Source organism: Ceratotherium simum, chromosome 26 (assembly GCF_057802395.1).
Source record: "Ceratotherium simum simum isolate JZ-2026a chromosome 26, ASM5780239v1, whole genome shotgun sequence".
Taxonomy (NCBI): domain Eukaryota; kingdom Metazoa; phylum Chordata; class Mammalia; order Perissodactyla; family Rhinocerotidae; genus Ceratotherium; species Ceratotherium simum.
In genome coordinates this window covers 1595442-1620588 of record NC_141925.1, presented here as the reverse complement: position 1 = coordinate 1620588, position 25147 = coordinate 1595442, and the positions used below count along the sequence as shown (strand labels likewise).

Here is a 25147-nt window from a genome sequence, read left to right as displayed (position 1 = left end):
GTAGACCTACGGCATGAACTGAATTTTAAAGTTTTTATTATGAGAAATTTCAAACAAACTGAAATTTGTTTTCAACAAGTAGAGCAGAGGCTGGCCCTGTGGCGTAGTGGTTGGGTTCAGCATGCTCTGCTTTGGCAGTCCAGGTTCGCAGGTTCAGATCCCGGGCGCGGACCTATACCACTTGCCGGTGGTGTGGCGGTGACCCACATACAAAATAGAGGAAGATTGGCACAGGTGTTAGTTAGCTCAGGGCTAATCTTCCTCAAGCAAAAAAAGAGGAAGATTGGCAACGGATGTTAGCTCAGGGCAAATCTTCCTCAGCAAAAAAAAAAAAAAAAAAAAGTAGGGCAAATAGTAACCGTCTTCCCCCCACATATCTGTCACCAGCTTCATCAGTATCAATCTGTGGCCAATCTAGTCCCACCTCTGCTACCCACTCCTCACTTCCATCACTTCTGTTCAAATCCAACACCAGATCATTTCAGCCACACGTTTCAGACTGTACTTCAAGATAATAAAGACTTTCTCAGAAACACACTCATGTTTTTAAGTGTAGAAAGTTCTTGGTCAGATCCTTTCCCTAACCACTTGCTAATTCCACAGGTAAATGTGTTTAAGCTACTGCTGTGGACATAGTAGTTCATGGACAGCAACCGTCTCTGTTGTGTGCTCCTCGCCTGCATATGCGATACGCCGCCCAGAGACCTTGTTAAAGATGCAGATTCTGATTTGGCAGGCCTGGGGGGCCCAAGTCTGTATTTCCAACAACTCCAAGGTGTTGCTATAGCTGGTCTCTGGGCCACCCTCTGAGTAGCGGGGTCTCGGCATGTTTTCTCAGAAAGTTTTCACAGAGCCCACCTCTACAGGAGCCAAGTGCAACAGCGTCCACACAAACACAGGAGGGGAGAGCGAGCAGCTCCTTGCGAGGACATTAGAGCCACAAGGTGTTCTCTGAACAAGGGTTCTGTGGCCAAACGGGTACACTGAGGGGAGGGGGATTTACTATTCTATCCTGTGTGTGTTTATATGTGGGTGAAATTTCCAGTCATGTTATGGCTCAGCTCAGAATTCTCCAAAGCTTTCCCATAAGTTCCTCCGGTCTCAAGATGCACATTAGCATACCAAGAAGCTGAGGAGTCTGCGGGAAACAGCTGTGGGAGCTTTGTTTGATCCAGGTTTCCCTCAAGAATCTGACTATGAAAGCCTCGAGGGACGCTCACTGACACCTCGACACCCTGGGAGCCGGTATCTGGAAACGCTGCTCCAGGACTTGAACAGAAGAACTGAGCCCAGCCAAGGGGCACTCGAGCTTTAGAATTCTCTCCCTTTTAAGCATGTCCTCTGTATGAATCTCTCCTACAGAACCTGTCCCTTTGTGCCTTGCATTACAGTTAAATGTACCAAGCTTCAGCCCCCCAACAAGCACTCATCCATGCAAACCGCACGTGCCACAGACACCGCTCACAGGTGGGATGGAGGCTTGGGTGGCTACATGAGCAGACAGCCTGGCCAAAGAAAAGAGGAACACTACATTCCGGTCAAAAGATGAGGGTCACGAACTGAGTCTCGCCTCCACGTCAAGGGTCTGCCATGATGCAACTCCTACTGTTATCATCCCAACCGTGGGAGCGACCCATGGGGGCATCTGTGCCCTTCTGCAGAACGCAGTTCCCCAGCTCAGCTGGGCAGCAGCAACAAGCGAAGACACAGGGAGATGCTGCTCAAAGGTCCCCTACTGTCAGGTGGTAGCACTGATAACACAACCACCTACAACCACCATTTATTCCTCCACAAACGGCACCAGCAGATCAGGACAGCAAGGCAGTGCAAAGCAGTGGTATTTTCCGAGGTCACGCAGCTGGTAAAGCACAGAATGAGATCCAAACCATGCTCTGGCTGCCTGCAGAGCCCTCTGGTCAACCCCGACATCAAGGCTTCCTCGGTTCTGATGCCTTTAGGGTTCAGCTGTTACTTAGTCTGTCATTTGCCGCCACGTGGGAACAAATGCTGGCCTAGTGCCAACAGGGCTTCCCTTCTCAGGAGAAGTCAGAGAACTGGATCTGTACATGCTATTTCCTGATGTTTAAGTCTTGACAAGCGGTTCTTAATAACCAAACATGTCTGCCAGAGAAATCTGGCAACCTCTGGAAGTGGGCGGGCAGTCCACTTCAGGTACAAGGTCAAGTTCAGGTGCAAGGTCGTGCGCTTACCTCTGCAACATCAGCCAGGGACCTGGAAACAAATGAGTCTCGCGAGTTTCCATCCAGCAAGCTGGGGCCCAGCAGGGAGGTGCCACTGTTGGTCCCGATGGGAGTTGGCAGCATCTTCCGACTCTTCTCTGGGGAGATGAAGCTCGCTGCCAAGAGAAGGAGGAAAAAGCTCTGAGACCGGTTTGGTCTGGACCAGTCCAAGGGGAGGATCCTGAGGGCTGGGGTGGCCACACCAGGCCCCCTCTAGGCATCCACTGCACACCTGTGCATGGTGCTTCAGATGGAGTCCTTTTCTCCTGGTGAGCGACACCTGGCTTTTCTCCTGTGGTGAGCCTTGCAGAGGGCCCCATGCGGAACATGTAAGTTTGCCAGATTCTTCCAGGCACCCTGCAGTGTTCCACTGTCTGCTCACCGCCCCCCTCACCTCCACATAAGACGGTTTCCAATTTCTCATGATTTGTATTTGACTTTGCAGACGTCTGCACTCTTCTATGTGACTTTCACAACAGGAAACACCCATCGGGTGCTGGGTCCCCCGCACCACCCAGACCAGAGTCCCTGATCATTCTGGGCTGTCAAGTGCGGCACCAATACACGAGGCGAACTGGGTTCGTCATGTGTATAGCACACCCCTCTCTGGGGCTGCCAGTCCCGATGACCATGTGCACGCCCTGGCTACTCTCTAAAAATGCAGAGCACATGGATCCCAGATGTGCCCCAGGAGCTCCTCCTACACAGGAAATGGAGGCCTACCAACCCTATGTCCTTCCCTAACATCCCCTTCCCGCCACACAAACACCTGGGGCCCAGTGAGGATGAACACATCCTGTGAATGCTCCAATCTGCAGTCACCACACCATAGGATGGTGAGAACATCCACCGCAGAATACTTGACTGAGAACAGAAAGAGGGAAGCTAAGAGAGCAAACAGCCAATTCCTTCTACCCTGTCCCCAGCAGCAGGCCCTAATGGGGTTGGGCCAGGACACCTGGGCAGACTGGTGAGGGCACAGGGGGCTGTGCAGGGAGTGGGTGCGGGGGGCTGTGTGGGCAGGCGGGCAGAAAGGGCTGTGTCAGGAGGTGGACGTGGGGGGCTGTGCGGGGAGGTGGGTGCAGGGGCTGCACACTAGAGATCTGGGCTTTTTTCCACATGTAAGTGATGCAGAAAAAAATAAACCCTGAAAAAGCAAGCAAACAGTCCTAGCAAGAGTTCTGCCAGGCCTGGAGCACGAAGAATCCAGACTCCAGCCCACCCCACTGAAAGTGATGGTATGGAGCCCTGCCCATCCCCTGCTCGTCTGAGACGAAGAAGCAGGTGTCCTCCAGACACTCACCAAACAAGCTGCTGAGTGACGAGTCTGTGGGGTCACTGGGGCACCACTGGGGGTCGTGGGTGGGGGAGGCGATCCAGTCTGGCTGGGGGCTGCTGGACGGGGAGGGAAGACTCTTGGAACTGTCACTGCCGTTCAGTTTTGCTGGAGAAAGAGGGACTCCTTCACCTGTCAACGAAAACCCTAAGTCAGAGATGCCATGTGGGGTGAACAGCACCCCACTTCCCCAACCGGCCATACAGAAGGCAGGGCTGGCATGGCTGTGCACCACTGAACTTGGGAGACCTAGGACTCTGCTGGGTCCTCCACAGCAGGTGAACGATGCTGGTCTGCAGAGGGGATGTCCCCAGCAGGGACATGCCCATCTTGGGGAACAGCCATGACCACAGCCACCACTGATGGAGCCGGGTCCTGTGCTGAGCCTCACCTAACCCCCTCACGGCTGCTTACAACAGCCCTGTGAGGGGCATGCCAGTCCCAGGTCACCGCTAAGGAAAGTAAGGCTCAAACAAGTCAGTGACCTGCACACAGCCACATGCTGCCAGACTGTGAACTCAGCTCTGTCTGAACCCACGGCCTGAATCACACCAGCGAGCACCACCCATGCCACTGCTGCCACAGCGCGGTCCCCGAGAGCTGGTGGAGCCAACACCCCACGGGTACCAGTCCAACCCTCTCCAAGAAGCTGCAAAACCCACAGGCATCCACCCAGGAGCAGAACCAACGAGGAAAATGCCCCATCTGATCCCGGGGCTGGAGAGGCCCCGTGGGCCCACTGTCTGTCTCCCAAGGCCAGGAGCAGCCCCAGCAGACCATGGACAGGCCCTGGACCATGGACAGCCACAGGCCCTGTCCCACCTCATCCACCTGCACTGCCCCTGCCAAGGCTGGGCAGTGCCATGTGGATAGCAGACACTCAATACACAACAATGAGAGCTGAACGGGAACATTCCAGCAAGCCTGGCAAATATTTAGGTGGGAGGTCAAGGCCCCCGAGGGCAAGCCTGGATCGCCCCCTCCTGATGGGGAATTGATTCCAGGAAGGGTGTGCAGGGGCATCCTGTTCCCTACCATACTGGCCAGAGCTGATGGCGATCTCAATGATGGAGTCACTGATCTGCGTGGCAGGTTCTCCCTGTGAGAGCACGTCCTCAGGCGGGCCGGGCAGGGAGATGTCCAGCAGAGCAGAGACGTTAGGTGGAGAGAGCCGGGTGCTAGAGCCCTCTGACGAGGGCAGAGGTGTGGAGAGCCCATTGTGAAGAGGAGCCTTTGACAGCTCAGATAAGGAGAGAACAGGCGAACCCTGGTGGGAAACAGGTATTATTCAGATGCAACAGATCCATCAATCCGTACAAAGGAATAAAAAGTCAGCCTCAGCCCCACAAGGCAGTGACCAAGTGATGGGCAAGTCAACAGAGAGGTGATGGCACCAGCGGGACACCTCATCCTTCCCAGTAAGAAACACACTTGGGGAATTTACTTCTCCCGAAACTGCTCCGGGGATGGCAGAGCTGGAATGCCAGGCTGAGGCAGCCTGCACCTGCTTCCAGCGCCGGCAGGACAGGTGGTAACACCCGGCAGAGGGTGAGTGCCAGGGAGCGCTACCAGCTGATAACCTCCTCCCCCTTGGCCCAGAAAACTCAGTCCTTCCAGAACTGTGTCTGAATCAGCCAGCCTTGCAGACGGGAGGACGGAGGCCTGAGATGGGAGACGCGTGGTCGTCCATCTAGGCAAGGTGGGGAGAAGGACAGAGTCGCTGGGCGTCAAGGGCTATCTGTGGTCCTGCCACATTCAAGGCCCACCAACAGGACTGTGACGGGGGATACTCAGCACTGGAGGGGGTCCTGGGGCAGCTACTCTGCTCAGCAGCCAACAGCACACTATACCTGGAAATGGTCCGTCACTGGCTCCTGCTCAGGCCTTGAGGGGACACTGATGAACGGGTCACTCGTGCCCTACAAGAACACCGGGAATGCCAATGAGTGCTACACACAGCATCCAGAACTCCACCCAAGCATTTGCCAGCCACTAAGCTCCCGAGAAAAGAGCTGCTGCACCCCACTGAACTCCTAACAGGCAGAGACCCAGGAAATCATCGTGGTCTAGGCTATAAACCTCTCCCTGCCAGGACAAGAAACCTCAGTGCTTTCAGAGCACGGGCCACTGAGCCCTGCACTTCAGACTGCTTGTCAGCTCAGAGCCAGCGCAGGTGCTGGCAAAGGGCCGACCGTGCCATCCTCAGGCCAGGCTGAGTGAGGAGCCAGAGAAACAAACCGGCCATGAGAGAGTGGAGAGGACTGCTGGCCAGGGAGCCACCGGGTGTGCTGTCAGCCGACCTGATTAAAGCTGCTTCTCAGACAGAGCTACACCTGCTGACTGAGAGACTTCCACGCTCTACTTAGTTCTGGATTCTCCAGTGTCACACAGCAAACCTGTCCCCGCTCTGCCTCCCTCTGTGACTCTTCCCTCTGGGCCACATGGCACTTACTCTCACCACAGCCCTCCTGAGTCAGTGACTCTCCTCCGGCCCATGAGGGCCTGTCTCCTCCTGAGGCAGAATTGGAGTCCAGCAGGACCTCAGCCCCGGGGCCTTGGCTCCCCCCGCTGGAGACTGACCGACCTATCCCAGAAGCTGGTGGTAATTCAGGAAGCCCTTCTAAACACACTCACCCCCACAGCGGGGAGGGGGTCTCCATTTGGGTGGGTTCCGGTGGAGTCCTGACCCGAGACGGCAGCTGTCACCTCGTCTGAAGACAGTGGAGAGATGCCAGACAAGCCCTCGGCGTCCAGGACAGGGAGGGGGCTCCCGGGGATGATGCCAGCACTCTTAGCTGCTAAGTCGATAGCACCTGCAACAGAAACGACATTAGCTCTGCTGACATTGTGAAGCACGCCCCAGAGGGCTCCTGGGAACAGCCTCTCCTTCACGCCTCATCTCAACGCACGGGGAAAGGCTTTCACGTTCTCTCTAAAGGATAATGAGACACCATGGCTTGGAAAAACAGACAACAGAAACGTCACTCCGAATCCTTACATGGTGTCTGTCACCATGCTAGTCACAGAAACTTACTGGCCAGGTGGCCTGCGGCCTGTGGTGGAAGGACCTTGGGCACGATTGGCCGAGACAGAGCTGCTTTGGTCAGGGAGGACTGGATGGGCCGGAATGAGCCTCTCCCTGGAAGGACAAGAACAGAAGTAGACGCATGAACCCTGTTCGCCCTGCCCTCTTACCACACAATGGGGGCTTCAGGTTTCCTTTATAGCCACAGTTGGGATCACGGAAGCTGAGCCAAGTCAGATACCACTGAACATCCCAAACACTTGCTAACATGGGGAAGTCAGAGGTCAAACAGGCCTCTGAAGAGGAGAAAGCTCTGGTATCCATGACCGCAGCACCACCGCGCCCCTCCTGGGGCTGCTGATAGGCTGCAGTCACCACTGTCATCCTGTGGGAATGGCCCATTAAGGGTGATGTGCACCCGAGCTGAGCTACAGGCTCCTCTGAGGCAGTCAGAGCATCAGATCTTGGATCAAGATTCTGTCTCTGCAGTTTGGCTCTTTCCTACTAGGTTTTCTGCCGTTGAAAAGTAGGCATGAGAAAAAGCAATCAACAGCTGTATGGGTCTCGCAGTAAGTAAATCTGAAATGGGAAAATCAAGACTGATTTAAATGATAGGTCACGGAGCATGTGTTTCACTAAACAATTCTCACCATATAAGAAAATTCACTTCAAAGAGCCAGGGTGCCCACCGAACTTACAGACCTATGAAAGCATGAGTTGTGTATCCCAAAATCACATCTATCCTGTAAAACGCCTGACAAGACATCACAGATGCTCTCCTAAATGGACCTGAGCAAAGCATCCAAAACACAGCTGTCCGAGCCCACCTGTGAAGGAAGCTGCCTTCGCCCCACCTGTCAGAGGTCCACGCCCACCCGCCCTCAGCCCTGGCCCAGCACAGGGGCCACGCCAGTGTTTGTTGATAGAACGGACAAAGTGATGCTTGAAATGTCACTCAAAGAGCCATGACAGCCACCACCTGCCATTCTCAAAGACAAGGCCACAAGCAGGTAAGGAGTGAAAAGCTACTCGAGTGCTTACCAGTTACGGAAGAATTCGACAAGATGGAGAAGGAGCAGACATTATGGGCCTGGCTTTCAGAAGGTCTAGGAAGCAGTGTTCTCTGTGGAGGGAAAATGCCAACAATCAGGGGATGAAAAGACTCCAACACCAAAAACCACTCAGGAAAAGAGCACTGGGTTGTAAAGGAAGATTCCAGATAAGAGGGAGCTGCATGTCACCAGATGGGGGTTCTGGTTCTAGAGTTGATGACACAAGGGCACCTCTGACAGTCTGAGGACGACTATGTCCTGTGGACCCCACACCCCTGAACACTGGGTCCTCTCTGAGAAGACCCAGGGGACCACACCTTCCCCAGGGAAAACTGGACGAATATCAGAATGATCCACCGTTAGTCCAGAACATTCTCCTGGATGTGGCTAGAATGCAGCTAGTCACACGAATTTGTTCCTAGCCATTGGATGTGGACTGTTATGAGAGACACCTCCTTACTGTGGGCCTTCTCACGTGTGGGGTGAAGAAAATAAAGCTGCTGCGCGTAACAGGCAGGCTAAGGGCACGAGGCGCCTGCCCCACCCTGCTGCTCTGCCCAGGCCTCCTGTGTCTGAACAAGTAAGATCAGTGTGATGACTACGTTACATTACATCAATTACATTAACTGCTGAAACTGTTAGTTGTTGAAATAAAACATTAACAGAAAGTATCTGTCAACCCAAAAGTGTCATGAGGCACTTCTGGCTTTGGGTGCATAGCTGTGTTCTCTACTAATGCATGAAGGACATCTCCGTGCCCCTCAGAAGCACCCCAAGGTGTCGGCACAGAGCAGAAAGGAGGTGCTACTGGGGTTCCCAAACTCAACAGGGAGGCCTGTCAGGTCTCCTCAGCTGCCTGGAGGCAGCAGGTAAGCTGTTAACAAGGTGAGGAGCTGTGGACGTTCTGTGCCGGCTGTTCCAAATGCACACTTTCTGAAAGGGCCAGGTGGGAAGAGTTTAGGCTTTGGGGCCATACGGTCTCTGTCGCAGCTCCTCAACTCTACCCAGTGGTGTGAAAGCAGCCATGGACAGTAGGGAAACGAATCACCGTGGCCATGTGCCAATGAAACTTTTTACAAAAACAGTAAATGTAAAAGACCACATATTGTAAAATTCCACTTATATGAAATGCCCAGAACAGGCAAATCCATAGAGACAGAAAGCGGATCAATGGGGGCGAGGGGCTGGGGGAAGGGGTAATGCAGGTAATGGGTTTTGGAGTGAGGAAAATGTTCTGGGATTAGATAGTGGTGTTGGCTGCACAACCCTGTGAATATGCTAAAAACCACTGAAGTGTACACTTTAAATGGGTGAGCTGTATGGTATGTGAATTAGATCTCAATAAAGCTGTTAAAAAACAAAGCAAAACAACCGGCAGTCCACGTGGGTGACCTGGTTTGCAACCCCGGACCAAAGAGCCATGGAGCCCCCACTCAGCCAGGGAGTTTTTTACCAAATATACTAAATATTCTTCACCAAAATATACTAATATACTTCACCAAATATACTAAAATTAAACACATTAACACTAAATTAGTCTGCATAAGAAACACTGGAAATTTAGTATACATCTTCCTTCCTAAGACCTGTCGTGCAATCCCTCATTTCTAAATAAATTAATCTCAAGAGAGGAAGAGATTTCTAAGACTCTAACAAAAAGAGACTTATGCATGAATCCAAAAACAATACACATTCATAAATTTCTAAGCCCATGGTCATTTCAGAATTGCAGCTTTACCTCTCTTATCTTTTCTCCTCCAGATAAAAATGCCCTCTTTCCCACGTGCCCCTCATTCCCCAGATCTCCCCTCTGGTCTGCAGATGGCATCTGCGGGTCCTCCTGATATTCATCAGGAGCTCAGGAGAGGTCTGGCCTCTGGCCAAGCCACAGACCCTGCCAACTGCTTCCACTGACCAAATGTTTATAAATAGATGTTCTGCGAGTCCTCAAATATATCCCAATCTGGGACATTCTTGGGACTCGAATCCCCAGAACTTTCTGTCTTTTTTGCAAGCAGTTTTCATGTTGTGCAAAGATATCTTTATTTTCAGGTACCATTAGGGTCACTGTTATTACTTTATTTATCCTATTTATAAGAAGGAAAGAAGGGGAATTTCATATGAAATGCCTGAGACAGGTGACAAAACCAGCCGGGCCAGTAGGAGAGCCCCGAGAGCCCACCCTTGGGGCGTGGCACACGCAGACTTGACAGGGTTCCTGACCTGGACCACCAAAGGTTTCCGCAGGTGCCGGTTCCTCAACTTCCTAGGCTTTGGCAAGAAGAAATCCGACTGCATCTGTAGGAAAACAGCGCCCGACCCCTGAGAGTGTTTTCTCCACAAACACGGGGTTGTTCCCAGCTAGCAGGGGCGGTGTGATCCCCAACTTACGCTGATGGAGTTTAGATGCTGACGGAAAGTCAATTCTGTTTCTTTACTGGGAGAGAAGAGCTTCCCGTGTCGGCTGTTCGGGGGCAAAGTTGTTGGGACAGCAAAAAGGCCGCCATCTGAGTCACTGCTTCCTGTACTGGAGGGACCAGCCACCAAAAGGGGTCTTGGAGGGTTTCTCAAACCTAGGCAAGGAGAAGGGAGAGTGAATATGACTACACTTACCCAGCAACACCTCCTGCATGAATGGAGTTCTACCAGGAGGAAAATCAGAAAAGAATTCTTCATAGCCTATTCAGTTTCCTTTAAAGGAATTTCCTGTATCTTAGTCCCATAAAAATCTGCTTTTCATATGCAGACTAAACAACATGCTACTGAACAACCAATGGATAACTGATTAAATTAACGGAGAAATCAAATCATATCTGGAGATAAATGAAAATGAAAATACACCATACCAACTCATATGGGATGCAGCAAAAGCGGTCTTGAGAGGGAAACTCATAGCAATACAGGCCCACCTTAACAAACATGAAAAAGCCCAAATATGCAACCTCAAATTACACCTAACAGAATTAGAAAAAGAAGAACAAAGCCCAAAGTCAGCAGAAAGAGGGAAATAATAAAAAATCAGAGCAGAAATAAATGAAATTGAAATTAAAAAAACAGTAGAAAGGATCAATGAAACAAAGAGCTGGTTCTTTGAGAAGACAAACAAAATTGACAAACCCTTAGCCAGACTCACCAAGAAAAAAAGTGAGAAGGCTCAAGTAAATAAAATTAGAAATGAAAAAGGAGAAATTACAACAAATACCACAGAAATACAAAACATTATAAGAGAATATTATGAAAAACTATATGCCAACAAATTGGACAATCTAGAAGAAATAGATAAATTCTTAGACTCATACAACCTCCCAAAACTGAATCAGGAAGAAATAGAGAATCTGAATAGACCAATCACAAGTAAAGAGATTGAAACAGTAATCAAAAACCTCCCACAAAATAAAAGTCCAGGGCCAGATGCTTCTCTGGAGAATTCTACCAAACATTCAAAGAAGATTTAATACCTATCCTTCTCAAACTATTCCAAAAAATAGGGGAAGATGGAACACTTCCCAACACATTCTATGAGGCCAACATTCTACGAGGCCAACATCACCCTGATACCAAAGCCAGACAAGGCCAATACAAAGAAGGAAAACTACAGACCAATATCCCTGATGAACACAGATGCAAAAATCCTCAACAAAATATTGGCAAACCGAATACAGCAATACATTAAAAAGATCATACACCATGATCAAGTGGGATTTATACCAGGGACACAAGGATGGTTCAACATCCGCAAATAAATGTGATACACCACATTAACAAAACAAGGAATAAAAACCATATGATCATCTCAATAGATGCAGAGAAGGCATTTGACAAGATCCAACATCCATTTATGATAAAAACTCTCAACAAATTGGGTATAGAAGGAAAGTACCTTAACATGATAAAGCCCACTCTCGCCACTCTTATTCAACATGAGTACTGGAGGTTCTGGCCAGAGCAATTAGGCAAGAAAAAGGAATAAATAGGCAACAAAGAAGTGAAACTCTTGCTATTTGCAGATGACGTGATATTATACATAGAAAACCCTAAAGAATCCATTGGAAAACTATTGGAAATAATCAACAACTACAGCAAAGTTGCAGGGTACAAAATCAACATATACAGAAATCAGTTGCATTTCTATATGCCAACAACAAACTAACAGAAAGAGAACTCAAGAAGACAATCCCATTTACAACTGCAACAAAAGAATAAAATATCTAGGAATAAATTTAACCAAGGAAGTGAAAGACCTATAAAATGAAAACTATAAGACACTATTGAGTGAAATCAATGATGACATAAAGAAATGGAAAAATATGCCATGCACATGAACTGGAAGAATAAACATAGTTAAAATGTCCATAACACCCAAAGCAATCTGCAGATTCAATGCAATCCCAATCAGAATCCCAAGGATACTCTTCACAGAAATAGAACAAAAAATACTAAAATTCATATGGGGCAACAAAAGACCCCAAATAGCTAAAGCAATCCTGAGAAAAAAGAACAAGGCTGGAGGGGCCGGCCCCATGGCTTAGCGGTTAAGTGAGCGCGCTCCGCTGCTGGCGGCCCCGGTTTGGATCCTGGGCGCGCACCGATGCACTGCTTCTCCCGCCGTGCTGAGGCCGCGTCCCACGTACAGCAACTAGAAGGATGTGCAACTATGACATACAACTATCTACAGAGGCTTTGGGGGGGAAAAATAAATAAATAAAAATCTTTAAAAAAAAAAAAAAGAAGAACAAGGCTGGAGGCATCACAATCCTTGACTTCAAAACATACTACAGGGCCGGCCCCGTGGCTTAGCGGTTGAGTGTGCGCACTCTGCTGCTGGCGGCCCGGGTTCGGATTCCAGGCGCGCACCGATGCGCCACTTCTCTGGCCATGCTGAGGCCGCGTCCCACATGCAGCAACTGGAAAGATGTGCAACTATGACATATGACTATCTGCCGGGGCTTTGGGGGAAAAATAAATAAATAAAATTATAAAAAAAAAAAAAAACCATACTACAAAGTGATAGTAATCACAACAGCATGGTACTGGTACAAAAACAAACACACAGATCAATGGAACAGAATTGAAAGCAGAAATAAAACCTCACATCTACGGGCAGCTAATCTTCAACAAAGCACCTAAGAACATACAATGGAGAAAGGAAAGTCTCTTCAATAAACGGTGCTGGGAAAACTGGACAGCCACTTGCAAAACAATGAAAGTAGACCATCTTCTTTCGCTGTACACAAAAGTTAACTCAAAATGGATCAAAGACCTGAAGGTGAGACCTGAAATTATAAAACTCCTGGAGGAAAATATAGGTAGTACACTACTCATTATCAGCCATAAAGGGATCTTTTCGAATTCCATGTCTACTCAGACAAGGGAAACAAAAGAAAAAATAAACAAGTGGGACTTCATCAGATTAAAGAGCTTCTACAAGGCAAATGAAACCAAGATCAAAATGAATAGGCAACTCACCAGCTGGGAAAAAATATTTGCAAACCATATATCCGACAAGGGACTAATCTCCATAATGTATAAAGAACTCACACAACTGAACAACAAAAAAACAAACAACCCGATCAAAAAATGGGCAGAGCAAATGAACAGACATTTCTCTCCATAGAAGATATACAGATGGCCAATAGGCACATGAAAAGATGTTCAACGTCACTAATCATCAGGGAAACGCAAATCAAAACCACACTAACATATTATCTTACACCTGTTAGAATGGCTATAATCCCCAAGACAAAAAACAACAAATGCTGGAGAGGCTGCGGAGAAACGGGAATTCTGATTCACTGCTGGTGGGAATGCTAACTGGTGCAGCCTTTATGGAAATCAGTATGGAGATTCCTCAAAAAATTAAAAATAGAAATACCTTATGATCCAGCTATCCCACATCTGGGTCTCTATCCAATGAAGCCGAAATCAACAATCCAAAGAGGCTTATGCACCCCTATGTTCATTGCAGCATTATTCACTATAGCCAAGAAGTGAAAGCAACCCAAGTGTCCCTCGACTGATAAAGGGATAAAGAAGATGTGGTATAGATACACAATGGAATACAACTCAGCCATAAAAAAAGATAAAATTGTCCCATTTGCAACAACATGGATGGACCTGGAGGGTATTATGTTAAGCGAAATAAGCCAGAAAGAGAAAGACAAACACCATATGATTTCACTCATAAGTGGAAAATAAACCAACACGCTGACAGAGAGAATTGTTTGGTGGTTACTAGGGGCAAGGGGGTTGGACACAGGGGTAAGGGGATGCATTTATATAGTGACTGACAAACAATAACGTACAACAAAAATTTCACAATAAAGAAAAAAAAATCTGCTTTTCTTTCTCCCTGAAATTCTAGTTTCTATTGTGAGCAGATCATAGCCGTCCCTCATAGGATAAAGGCACTTTACCACTTTGATCCTCAGTGGGAAGGGCAGATACACAATCAAAGACTTTTCAGAGCTAGAAGAACCTTCCAGATCATCTAGTGTAGACCAGAGGTCAGCAAACTTTCTCTGTAAAGGGCCAGGTAATAAATGTTGGCTTTGTGGGCCTTAGAGTCTGCTGAACTCAGCTCTGCAGCTGTAGCACAAAAGCAGAGAACATATGAACCAATGAGTGCAGCCACGTACCAATAAAACTTTATCTACAACAAGCAGGCTATGGGCCGTAGCTTGCTGATCCCTGCTCTAAATCTCTAGTTGTACAGAAAACAGACCCAGAGACAGAAAATATTTATTCAGGAACTACTATTCTGGGACTCTGCTAGCTGTTTTCGTTACTGTAGGTGCTGCTGCAAAGCACCCTCAATTCATGGTAGGGACGGGTCCCCTTCTTTATTTGCAAATCTGTGAGATTAAACTGACACAGAGTCCAGAGACCAGGTCTTGTAAGCACTAGTTTGGATCCTAGCATTGTAGGTGCAATGGTCTAGAAGCATCCTCAACTTAGAAAGAGGATGGATATCAAAGCATACATAGAATTACTTAATTTTAAAAACAGAGTAGAAGGCAGGAAAACACTACACAGCTAGCCCCACCAGTGATGAATGAGTGTGTCTTTATCTGTAAGGACAACGATTCAGTTTGCTGCTGCCCTCCTCAGGAGCCACAGCAAGGAGACAGCATAAAGGTGAGGAGGAAAACCAAAGACAGGAGCTGCGGAAGGTGGGGAGCCTGACACCACAGCAGCCTCAGCTTTCTCAACGGCCTGCACCAAGTGCTCACAAGGAAACGAATCTGCAAGCATTTAACAGGCAGGCTATTCGCAATGTGGTAAGTTAGAGAAAATATACGCTAGTGATATTCTCCAAATCGTTCACACACCAGGACACTGGTCTGTTCAGCCAAAACGTTACTGCAGGTTTCAGGGCCCCATCTAGCTCAGAGGAAGACCAGAGGCAGGACTGCTTCTTGAATGATGCACACTGGTCATCACCGCAGACACCCTGGCCAGTGCTGGACGTTCAAGACGTAACAGGATGGCTGCAGTCCTGTAGCGAGAACATCCGCCCAAGGGGGCTATTACGATGCCCTCCCTGCGGGGTGTGGAGGCCTTCACGGCACATGACACAAAGGATGCACCAGCCCCCAGCCCCCACGTCCCTGCCTCCCCAGCCGTCCCCCTCTCATCAGATCACTCTCAGGAAAAGCTTCAGGACTTGGCTGGGTGAGAGGAAGGAGTCAAGCTTAGACGCATCCAGTGTGGACTCACGCCAGGGGCACGTGGCACAGGGCCCCAGAACACTTGCATGTTTCTTATTCTACCTTTAAAATGCATGCAAAATTCATGATTCTAGCCACAACAATGTTTTATGAAAGTACTATGCAGGGCCAGCCCCATGGCTTAGCGGTAAGTGAGCGCGCTCCGCTGCTGGCGGCCCGGGTTCGGATCCCGGGTGCGCACCGACGCACTACTTCTCTGGCCATGGTGAGGCCGTGTCCCACTTACAGCAACTAGAAGGACGTGCAGCTATGACATACAACTATCTACTGGGGCTTTGGGGGAAAAATAAATAAATAAATTTAAAAAAATTATAAAACTACATATGCTTTAAAAAAAAAAAAAAAAAGAAAGTACTATGCAAATAAAACTGACGCCTCAGGGAAATGGGTCATGTTTATCCAGGGTTTTATCTACTAGGTAACACTATTAAGGACCCTAAATTTAGTCCCTAGAAACAACTGGGGCAAAGAAACACGGTGGGCTGGCAGATTGGCCCATCTTTCTTTCCATGACCTACATTAAACTGCTGGGGAATCCCTTAACTGAAGGCTTCTCCACTCCAATATTTTAGATGTAAAGAAGAACAGTCTTTATACGGTTCGGGAAGAACCAGCCCTGCTCAGGCTTTAAGCCTCTGACTCAACATGTTATGGAGAATCTTGCTGACCTCACAAAGTAAGATCCCCCAAAGCAACCAGACTGGCCGGAGCCACCCCCTTTCCTGCTGGCTCCTGCGCCCCAGGACCCCAAAGCCTTTTGTGACAGGCCCCGCACTCACCCTCCATGCTAGGAGGTGGTGATTTCCGTACCTTCACCCCGTCCGCTGGACCGTGGCCGACTAAGCAGGGCCAGGCCTCAGCTCCATCCCTGAGCCGTACCCTCAGGGACACCCTGAGCCCTCAGCTCCGGCATAGCCACCAGTGCCCAGGGAGGCGCCCAGCATGGCTAAGCCTAGGTGAGCGCAGCCGCCCAAGCCTCACCTGAGGAGCAAGGTGCTGAGTTGGGAGAGAAGGTCTTGCTGTTGCGAAGGGCAGACTGGTTTCGAGGGCAGCGGGGGCTCCGGGAGCTGATGGTCACCACCTTCCCTGGGGGGGTGGTCGACTGTTCCTCCTGGGCAGGCCGCACTGAGGTCGTGGAGCTGGCACTCGCTTCTGGAGCCTGGGACAGAAATGGGCCGAAATAACAGCCTAACTCAGTATGTGAACAATGGTTCTGGAATGAGAGCCCTAGAACAGCAGGTACGGGAACTCCCCAGAGTTTGGACGGACAGCAAAGGGCTCAGAGATCACATTTCCATGACGGCAAAGGTCAGCATCCCCCAAGTCATTGGCAGAGTGCCAGTTTTAAAACCCACCTGTCAGGCGGGTACCCAGGGAAACAACTGCTCCCCTCCTGAAGCTTTCTGTCTCCACCACCCGCAGGCAGCATGGACAGGAGTGAAGGGAGGGACGTGTGAAGGCAGCAGATCTCCTGCCCGCTCAGGAAGTGCTCAAGCTGCAGGAAGGGGATGCTGAATGGCAAGTGACAGTAACTCATGGCCTAAGGTGACTGCAGCGGCCTCTTCTGATTGTGAGTCAGGAAGGAAATACAGGTCTACTTTCTAGAATTAAACACAATCACCGCTGAAGAGCCCTCTGCTGAGTCAAAACCCCAACCTCAGGGGTTTGGTAGGCTCCTGCCTGAGGCCGCTGCCTCAGCCAGCCAGGCTGCCGCGGAGTCCCAGGATCCCCGTCACAGAGACACTCCCTTCCATCCCATCTCTGTTGTCACCCTCCTGACTTCACCACCCACCCTCATCCTCATTCTCCCCCTGCACCCACTCCCAAGGCATGGGGCGACCTTCCCCATGAATTATGGAGCCTACTCCCCGAGCCTCTCCCTGTACCGCGAACACCATTTAGCCCCCATCCTGACCCACCTTCTCCTTCCCATGGGCCCCGCCTCTGTGTCCCTTCCTACTTAGTGTATTTAATCTCACTTTCCAAGCACCCAACTGAGCGCCCCGCCAGCCTTGTGCCAGGGCCCCGGCTCCCTGGGGCTCGGGCCGTCTGCTGCACCTGCTTGTCAGCACGCTACCCGCTGCAGCAGGAGGGAAACCACAGGACCGGGCCGTCCATCTCTAAATCAAGGTCCCCATTCTCAGCTTGGGCCTCTGGCCAGTGTTTCTCACACCTGAGCAGCCTCAGAATCACCTGGGGGAGGGGAGAACGTCAAAACACAGTCTGCTGGGCCCTAAGAACCTGCACCTCCGACAAGTTCCCAGGTGACGCTAAGCCTTCTGGCCAGGGACCCCACTTTGGGAACCATAGCTCTGAGCACCCTGCTTTTCATTCTCTGCAATGATATGTCTAACCTGTTCCACTCTCCTCTTCCAGCTGAGGCCAGGGCCAGGACCCCAGCCATGTTCCAGAACTCCCGCATTCTGTGTTGCCTCCAGCCTTCTCAGGAGCCAGCCTAGCTTGGCCTCCTTCCCTAGGGTCCTGGACACGCTCATGTGTCTCCATAGTCTCCTCTCCTGACCCCTCCAAAAGCCAAACTTGAATAAGCTTTTTCAACTCACCATCTCTGTCTGGTCACCCCAATATTGCCTAGGCCTGCCCGTGGGTCACCTCCACACCGCTAAATCCAAAGGCCACCATTCACCCTCAGGCCTCGCCTTACTGGCCTTGGCAGCCTTCGGCCAGCTCCCAACCACCCCCGCGAGAGCCATCCCTCTCACGTGGCATTTGTTCACTTCACTGTGTGCTCTACTGAACGCTCTCCCAGGCAAGCCCTGCACAGAGACGCAGCCGGCAGCGCAACAGAGGAGCCTATGGGAGAGGCACGCCGGGAAACTGAGGCAGAAGAACAAGCTCACAGACTGAGCGCTGTCCGCCCAGAGAGAGCAGGAGGTGTGGTGCGTCTCCCAGCAGTGATGTGGGAGCACCTGGCGCTCATTCTGAACGTGAATCAGCACTGATGGATGGGTCCACAGTGAGCCCGCAGTCCTGCCCTCCCCCACCGAGCCCCACTCCTTTGAGGCCACCACGTTCAGCTCCCTCAGCTTTTCCTCCTGGAACCCGTGAACCTCCACAATTCTAAACACTGCGCACGTGCTATTTTGGGATCCACCGGCCCTAGGACCTTGATCTCTTGTGCCCAGGAGAGCCTATTAGACCTTCCTGTCAGCGGCACTTTTTGCCCCGTCTACAGGATCCTCTAACCAGCCTCCCAGGTGCGCGTCACAGGCCACAGCCCAGGCCTACCTGGCGTGGCCTCCCTCTCCCTGGGCGACTGCAGCCACTCCCAGGGCTCAGGGACCACCCACACTCCACGGAGCCTCCTGAGGAGCCCCACACCACTTCAACTAGCCACCTCTTGGAGGGCTGCCCATGGTCTCCCAGGCACAGCCCACAGCCCCGGCCTCCCATCTGTCCCCTCCCACCTCTACTCCCTCCATCGAGGCTATGTGCCACCACCATCCTCCCAGGACAGCCTTTCTTTTTTTTTTTTTTTTTTTTTTTTAAAGATTTTATTTATTTTATTTTTTCCCCCCAAAGCCCCAGTTGATAGTTGTATGTCGTAGCTGCACATCCTTCTAGTTGCTGTATGCGGGACTCGGCCTCAGGATGAACGGAGAAGTGGTGCCTCGATGCGCACCCGGGATCCGAACCCGGGCCACCAGCATCGCAGCGCGCGCACTTAACCACCAAGCCACAGGGCCGGCCCTGGACAGCCTTTCTAAACTGCACACTCAACCCTGTCATTCCCTCTATTGAAACCTGCAACGCTCCTGACACTTAGATAAAGCCCCATCCCAGCTCGGCTCCTGGTCGTGTCTGCAGCCTCCCCTCTGTGCACCCTGTCACCTCGGCCTGCATGCTCTGGGCTCAGCAGAATCACTGGAGCCCAGCAAGGCCCAACAGGTATGGCCTATCAGCTGTCGTCTTTGGAGCCCTGTATGGGCCCCAGAGGCCAGAGTCCTCCCCTGGCAGGGAAGAAAAGCCCTGATCAAGTGCTCCGTACAGCCCGGTTTGAGGGAACGAAACATGGTCTGTGAAGAACCTCTGCCTCACCGGGCATCTGGGTCCCTTCCTCCTTCCCCTCCCCGAGGAGCCTGGCCACCTGCCATGGGGCCGGGTTTCTCCTCTCTGGACCCTAGCTGCCCAGCTGAGAGCTCTCCGGCTGGGCCTGGTTGCCCCCGGGTGCCAGCAGGATCATGCCGCAACCCACACTTACCAGTCTGGGGTTGACTTCAGTGGAGATGAGCTTTAGGAGGCAGCTGAGGAGGCGCTGCTTGTGGAAGGCGGTGGGTGGGGAGCCAGTGCGGGGGCCCTGGGCCTGCCCGCCAGGGGCCTGGCCCTCTGGGCCCAGCACCGCCAGCCAGTCATATTCCAACTGCAGCTTGTTCGGCTTGCCCATCATGAGGTAGACTTCAGCCAGCGTAAGGCTTTCGGAGGTCTGTAGGTTCCAGCCCTCCTCGCGGAGCTGCTGGGCCAGCCGGCTGGCGGGGACATCCTTCGGAGGCCTGGTGGCAGGCTGTCCGTGAGGCAGCGGGGGGTCCAAGGAGCTTGCCTTCTCCTGGGGCTCCTCTGCAGGTGCATCTGCCGAGTCTTTAGTGCAAACATCTGGCTGGAGCCGGGGGCTGGGCTGAGGCTCTGGACCAGGTGGGGCACGGACGGGGGACGGTGCCCTGGCCCGGGCGAGGTCAGCCGTGTCCACATTGCTGGGGATACGAGTCTCTGGGGAGGCGCGTCCCGAGGGCCGCAAGTCTGCGCAGCGGCACTGCTCGGGGATGATGAGGTCCTGACAGGACTTCATGTAGCGGGGGAAAGGGTCCAGGAGGGAGAGCTCATCCTCCAGCTCTGGGAGCTGGCCACAGGCACATGTCATGGCTCCGGGCTCTCGTGTAGGGCCGTCGCCTCCCTCTGCAGGAGTGACCACAGGGGTCTTCTCAAGCCGTCCCCCAGTGTCCTGGAGCCCAGAGGGAAGCCTGTCAGGAGCATCCAAGCTGCTGAGGCTCGGGGCAGCCCCTTCCCCAGGGGCACTTTCGGGGGAACTCTCTCCGGAGCTCTGCGAAGCATCAGTGGAGGGAGGGGGCCGTCCTGCACCCTTGCCCTCAGCGCCACCCCGCGGGCACTTCACCTGGCCCCTGGCCGTGCCCTGCCCGCTCTGGATGCCCAAGATCTGGGCTGGAGGCAGTGTGTGGGTGTCCTTGGCGCTCTGCTTGCACCGGCCACCCTCCTGCCAGTGCACTGTGCAGAAGGCCTTGGAGTGCACCACACGGGCCACTCCCGGCAGCGGCGTCAAAGTGCAGTTCTCTCCCGGGAACAGATGAAGCGCCACCTTCTCCTGCAATGGCTCTGCGAATGAGTCCTGGAGCTGCCGCTCCTCGAGCGTCTTCCGCTGAGCGCACTGTCAAGGAACCACCTGCACAAGCCCCCTGGGCACCACTGAGCCCTGGGGAAAGTACGACCCACGCACTTCCTTCTCCAGGAACTTCACACCTGACACACACCCTTCTAGCTGGGGACTGGGCAGGGCTGGGAGCTAGGCAAGGACAGGAAGAAGTCTGAGGCTGTCCTCGCTCATTTTGCTCAACCTGCTGGCTGGGATGCTTCGGCCACAGCCCATGGGCCAGGCAGCGGCCACCGACAGCGCAGAGGGCTGCTGCAACAGAGTTCTAACACTGCAAGAAGGTCAGAAAGGGGCTTGTACCCAAAAGCCAGAGGACAAAGGGCTGTGGGTTTTAGCTCCAGTTCTACACCATCTCCCGGCACAGCTGCTGTGCCCCACGGGGCCCCACCGCAATCCCAGGACTGAGAAGCGACAGCCCACTCTCAGGCAGCAAGCGCTGCAGGGTTTGGGGAGGTTGCTTTAGCAGGAAAAAGATACAATGCGCACTTCATGGAGTGCCCACTTCTGCTTCAAGAATTCGATGAGGCTGGAGACCTTTCGATGGAGCTCCACAATCATCCTACAGAGAAACAAGACAGGAAAAGGGAGGCTGTTACATGGGGAGAGAATCTTCTGAAGAGCCCCCAGAGGCTGCAGGCAGCAAGACGATCTCAGAAGAGGCACCAAAGGAGGGGCCAGAGCCACGATGTCTCAGGAAGGCCACTGACTCCTTCTCTTGAAAATTAACCTTTTTAATTGAGATAAATGGAGACTCACAAGAAGAAGCTGCAAGAAAAAATAGTGAGACCCCATGTACCCTTTACAGCACAAGATCTCAACCAGGATATGGACCTTGGTACAACCCACTATCCTGTTCTATTATCTCCTTTTGGGTTCCAGAAGGGTGGGTCTGGCCAGTCTTAATTAATCCCAAGAACATAAAAATACATATGGAAGGAATGAAGTCCTGACACTGTGCTACGACATGGATGAGTCCCCAAAACACCACGCTCAGTGAAGGAGCCAGGCAGAAAGGCCCACAGAGTGTACGACTCTGTGCGGTCAACGTCCAGAACAGGCAAACCCATAGACAGAAAGTCGACTGGTGGCTGCTGGGGGGAGGGAGTGATGAAAATGTTCTGAAACCAAATAGAGGTGATGGTTGGACAACACTGTGAAGGTACTCAATGTCCCTGTATCAGACAACTTAAAATGGCTAATGGTTAATTCTATGTTACGTGAATTTTATCTCAGTCTAAAAAAAAATGTGTAAATGGAAAATGGTGTTGTGTCCATAAATCAGACACAAATTCTCAGGGAGATGGTAAGAGAGGAACGGCAAAGGGTTTATGGGGGACAGATTCTGTAGCCATCAACCTGCTAACCACGACGTCCTTTCACAGCCCGCTCTCAGCCCGCAAGACCCTGGCCCAGGTGTGAAACTGTAGTTTGGTGCTTCCAGGCTCCCCAACGTCTGAGGACCCCGATGGCAGTGCATCACCCCACCCCACCCCACCCTCACGAGACATGAGAGCACTGGGCTGAAATCCGCCACTCACCAGTGGTTCCCTGACGGAACCCAAACACCACCCCTCCAGCCCTGTCCTTCTCAGGCCAGGCTACCTGAGCCTCGGGTTCTGGGCAAGGCTTTGCACTCGGGCCCAGGCATGGTTGTTCCGCGGCTGCAGCTCTACAGGGACTTTCAGGGGCAGACGCACTGGCTTCTGGTCCTCTTCGTCACTCAAGCCTGCAACAGGAAGGGGCCATGAGAGCCTGGCACATATGGACTGGGATGCAGAACACAAGGCACTAGGCCAGACAACTAACAAAACCAGAGAGGAGCTGAGGGCAAACAGCCTGTGAGTGAAAGCAAGGCTGGTGGAGAAGCCGGCAAGGATCCCACTCTACAGGAGGAACGCCAACCTGGCTGCTCGTGCATCTGCAAGGCCAGAGGCACACACCACACCATGAGAGGCCACAAGACTCACTCCTGACACCAGCCGACACTCTATGTTATGTCCCCTGAGCTAAACTTAATTTACAGAGGGGACATGTTGCTGTGACAAGCAGTTCTGAACCTGGGAGCTGCCCAGGGGATTCAGGAGGCTTGGACACAGAGCCACCGCGGCAGAAACATTTCCAGCTCAGCCTGTCCATCGCTAAATGGAGCAGAACAGAACGCCTTCCCTGACCACCCCCAGCCCACCTTTACATACCATCCGGGTCACAGAGCTTCTTCAGGGCTCGGCACATGGGTGCTTTGATCCGCAAGTTTCTCCCTTTGTAACGTACTGTGGTGGCCCTGGGAAGAGTTTTAAAGATGCACTGAGTCCTCTAAATGAACAGGCGCTCCCTGCTCAGCACAGTACTCAGGGCCAGCGCATCCGACACCCACACAGCTCAGAGCGGAGACAGGCCTGGCTGAGCGCCCACCCCAGTTTCCAGAGTTCGTACTCAGCCCCGCCAGGGGCCCCCACACCGCCCCATGGAGCTCCCAGGATGGCAGGCAGATGTGCATGACAGAGACAATGCTGTGACTCTGGCCATCCCACCACTTTCCCGACCACACCTCACACTGCAAAAGAAACACGCTCTGCCCTCCTGCGTGGCGACGGGCGTGGCACCAGCTGCTGTCCCATCCCCTGGAAGGCCCAGGGCATTGCAGCCCCTGTCAGATGTCAGATGGCATACCCTTCTCTCCTCCTCCTCCAGGACCCTGGAGAGCAGAAGCTCCCAACCCACCACTGGGCGACCGCCTCTGCATGTCAGCCACCCCCAGTCCCTCTGTAAACCACACGAGCGGGGCCAGGCGTATGGGGCACTCGTGGCCAACGGGCATGGGGGCCACGTTCTTGTGCTCCTCCAGCTGGCCTGCAGGCAGGCCCAGGCAGCAGGGCCTGCCCCAAATCTGTCTGTCACAGCTGCAGGGGACATTCCCTCTGAATACTGCTGTGACATCAATTTATATAATACTAGAATTATACAAAGAAGTACTATGCAACTAATGAAATGAATACAAAAGCTACAAAAAAAGTTCCTTCTAAAAAACACACTTGGAATGCTTTGGAGATATACTCAATAAAGGTAGCCTGTGTTAAAAAATGGCAGTAAAGTTAAGTGTGGGCAAGACAGTGTGAAAGACTAGGGTGACCTGGAAGGATCCTGTAGCCTGACTGCTGTGGGCCCCGGGGCTCTTGCTCCGCTTGAAAACCGGAAATTGCAAGTGATGCATTGTGGCCAGAGCTTCTGGGACAAAAACACCACGGAACTCTGAGGAGCAAACCCCAGGCAAAGAAAAGGCCTTGGCCAGCCACTCAACAGCTGGTGAACAAATACAGGTTTATGTTTTACAAAAGGTTCAAGGTCTGTGTATATTATTTTTATGACTGTTTTAGCCAACTTTCTTGACTGACTGACCAACCCTCAGCTGTGAGTACTTCAGGTGAGAGAACTGCTTCTGCACTTACCATTCAATTTCTCGGATACATTCAGTGAAAAAAGTTACAGAATGCCGTGATTCTGACGGTAGGAAAAAACATATATATTTACATCTGTATATATTCATATTTGTATCTGTACATTTATGCACATAAATTCCCTGAGAAAAAATTCAGAAGGATACATACAGCATTACTGTAAGTGGTTATTTTGGTAAAGAGGGTGGGCTGGGGTGGATGGGGCGGCTGGGGGTCTTCTTCTGTTTTATATACATTTGTATTGTTCGACACTTTTATAAATGCATTCATATATAACTTGTACAACTTTAAAAAGTGTTATTCTACAATAATATTGCCTAAAATCAGAGATCAGAAGGCAAGCAATGGTCTCAAATGGAATGGGAATGAGAGGGAGAGACCCTTTCACGACGACTCCCCATGCTGACTTACAGGAGCAGTCTCAAGTGCATGCATGTGATGGAGAAGCCAGCCGGCCTCTCGCAGCCCCAGACAGAAGAGTGCACCTCTACAACTTCCACCTCAGGAAACAAAGCTGCAAACCCCTCCTTCTTGGAAGGGAAACAGCTCTATTTCCACATTATAGTCTCAATTCTCTAAGCAGTGGATTTTACCATTGCCCCCAAAGCCTGTAGGACTTTAAGCGAGTGTTTATAACTCAAACAGGGAGGTCCCATGGGGGACAGGACAAACAGCTGGGTACAGTCAGTCAGAAAGCTCAAGGATTCCAGCACCAACTCATCCGGGGCAACTGCAATTCCTTCTATCCATCCATCCACCCTTCCATCCATCCACTCATCTGTCTATCCATCCATCCATCCATCCACCCACCCATCCAAGTACCAACTGAGCCCGTTCTGCACTGGCAATCAAACACAGGAGACCTCGGAGCAGAACTGAGATTTGGGGAGCCCAGCTAAAGAGGCAAGAAGACC

General features: G+C 51.6%; 1 protein-coding gene across 2 annotated transcripts in view; it reads right to left on the bottom strand.

Annotated features, from left to right (window-relative positions):
- Positions 1–25147, bottom strand: part of CRAMP1 (cramped chromatin regulator 1) — a 68990-nt gene that overhangs the window by 4749 nt on the left and 39094 nt on the right. For both annotated transcript variants that reach the window (XM_004438198.3, XM_087449367.1), the window contains exons 7-20: positions 22974–23059; positions 22381–22504; positions 21256–21337; positions 19600–20766; positions 16362–16539; positions 10045–10226; positions 9877–9951; positions 7643–7724; positions 6611–6715; positions 6211–6389; positions 5427–5495; positions 4612–4843; positions 3544–3708; positions 2211–2356 (exon numbers count right to left, since the gene is read on the bottom strand). In XM_004438198.3, the coding sequence (XP_004438255.1) occupies positions 2211–2356; positions 3544–3708; positions 4612–4843; positions 5427–5495; positions 6211–6389; positions 6611–6715; positions 7643–7724; positions 9877–9951; positions 10045–10226; positions 16362–16539; positions 19600–20766; positions 21256–21337; positions 22381–22504; positions 22974–23059 (2872 nt within the window). The remainder of the gene's footprint in view (positions 1–2210; positions 2357–3543; positions 3709–4611; positions 4844–5426; positions 5496–6210; positions 6390–6610; positions 6716–7642; positions 7725–9876; positions 9952–10044; positions 10227–16361; positions 16540–19599; positions 20767–21255; positions 21338–22380; positions 22505–22973; positions 23060–25147) is intronic.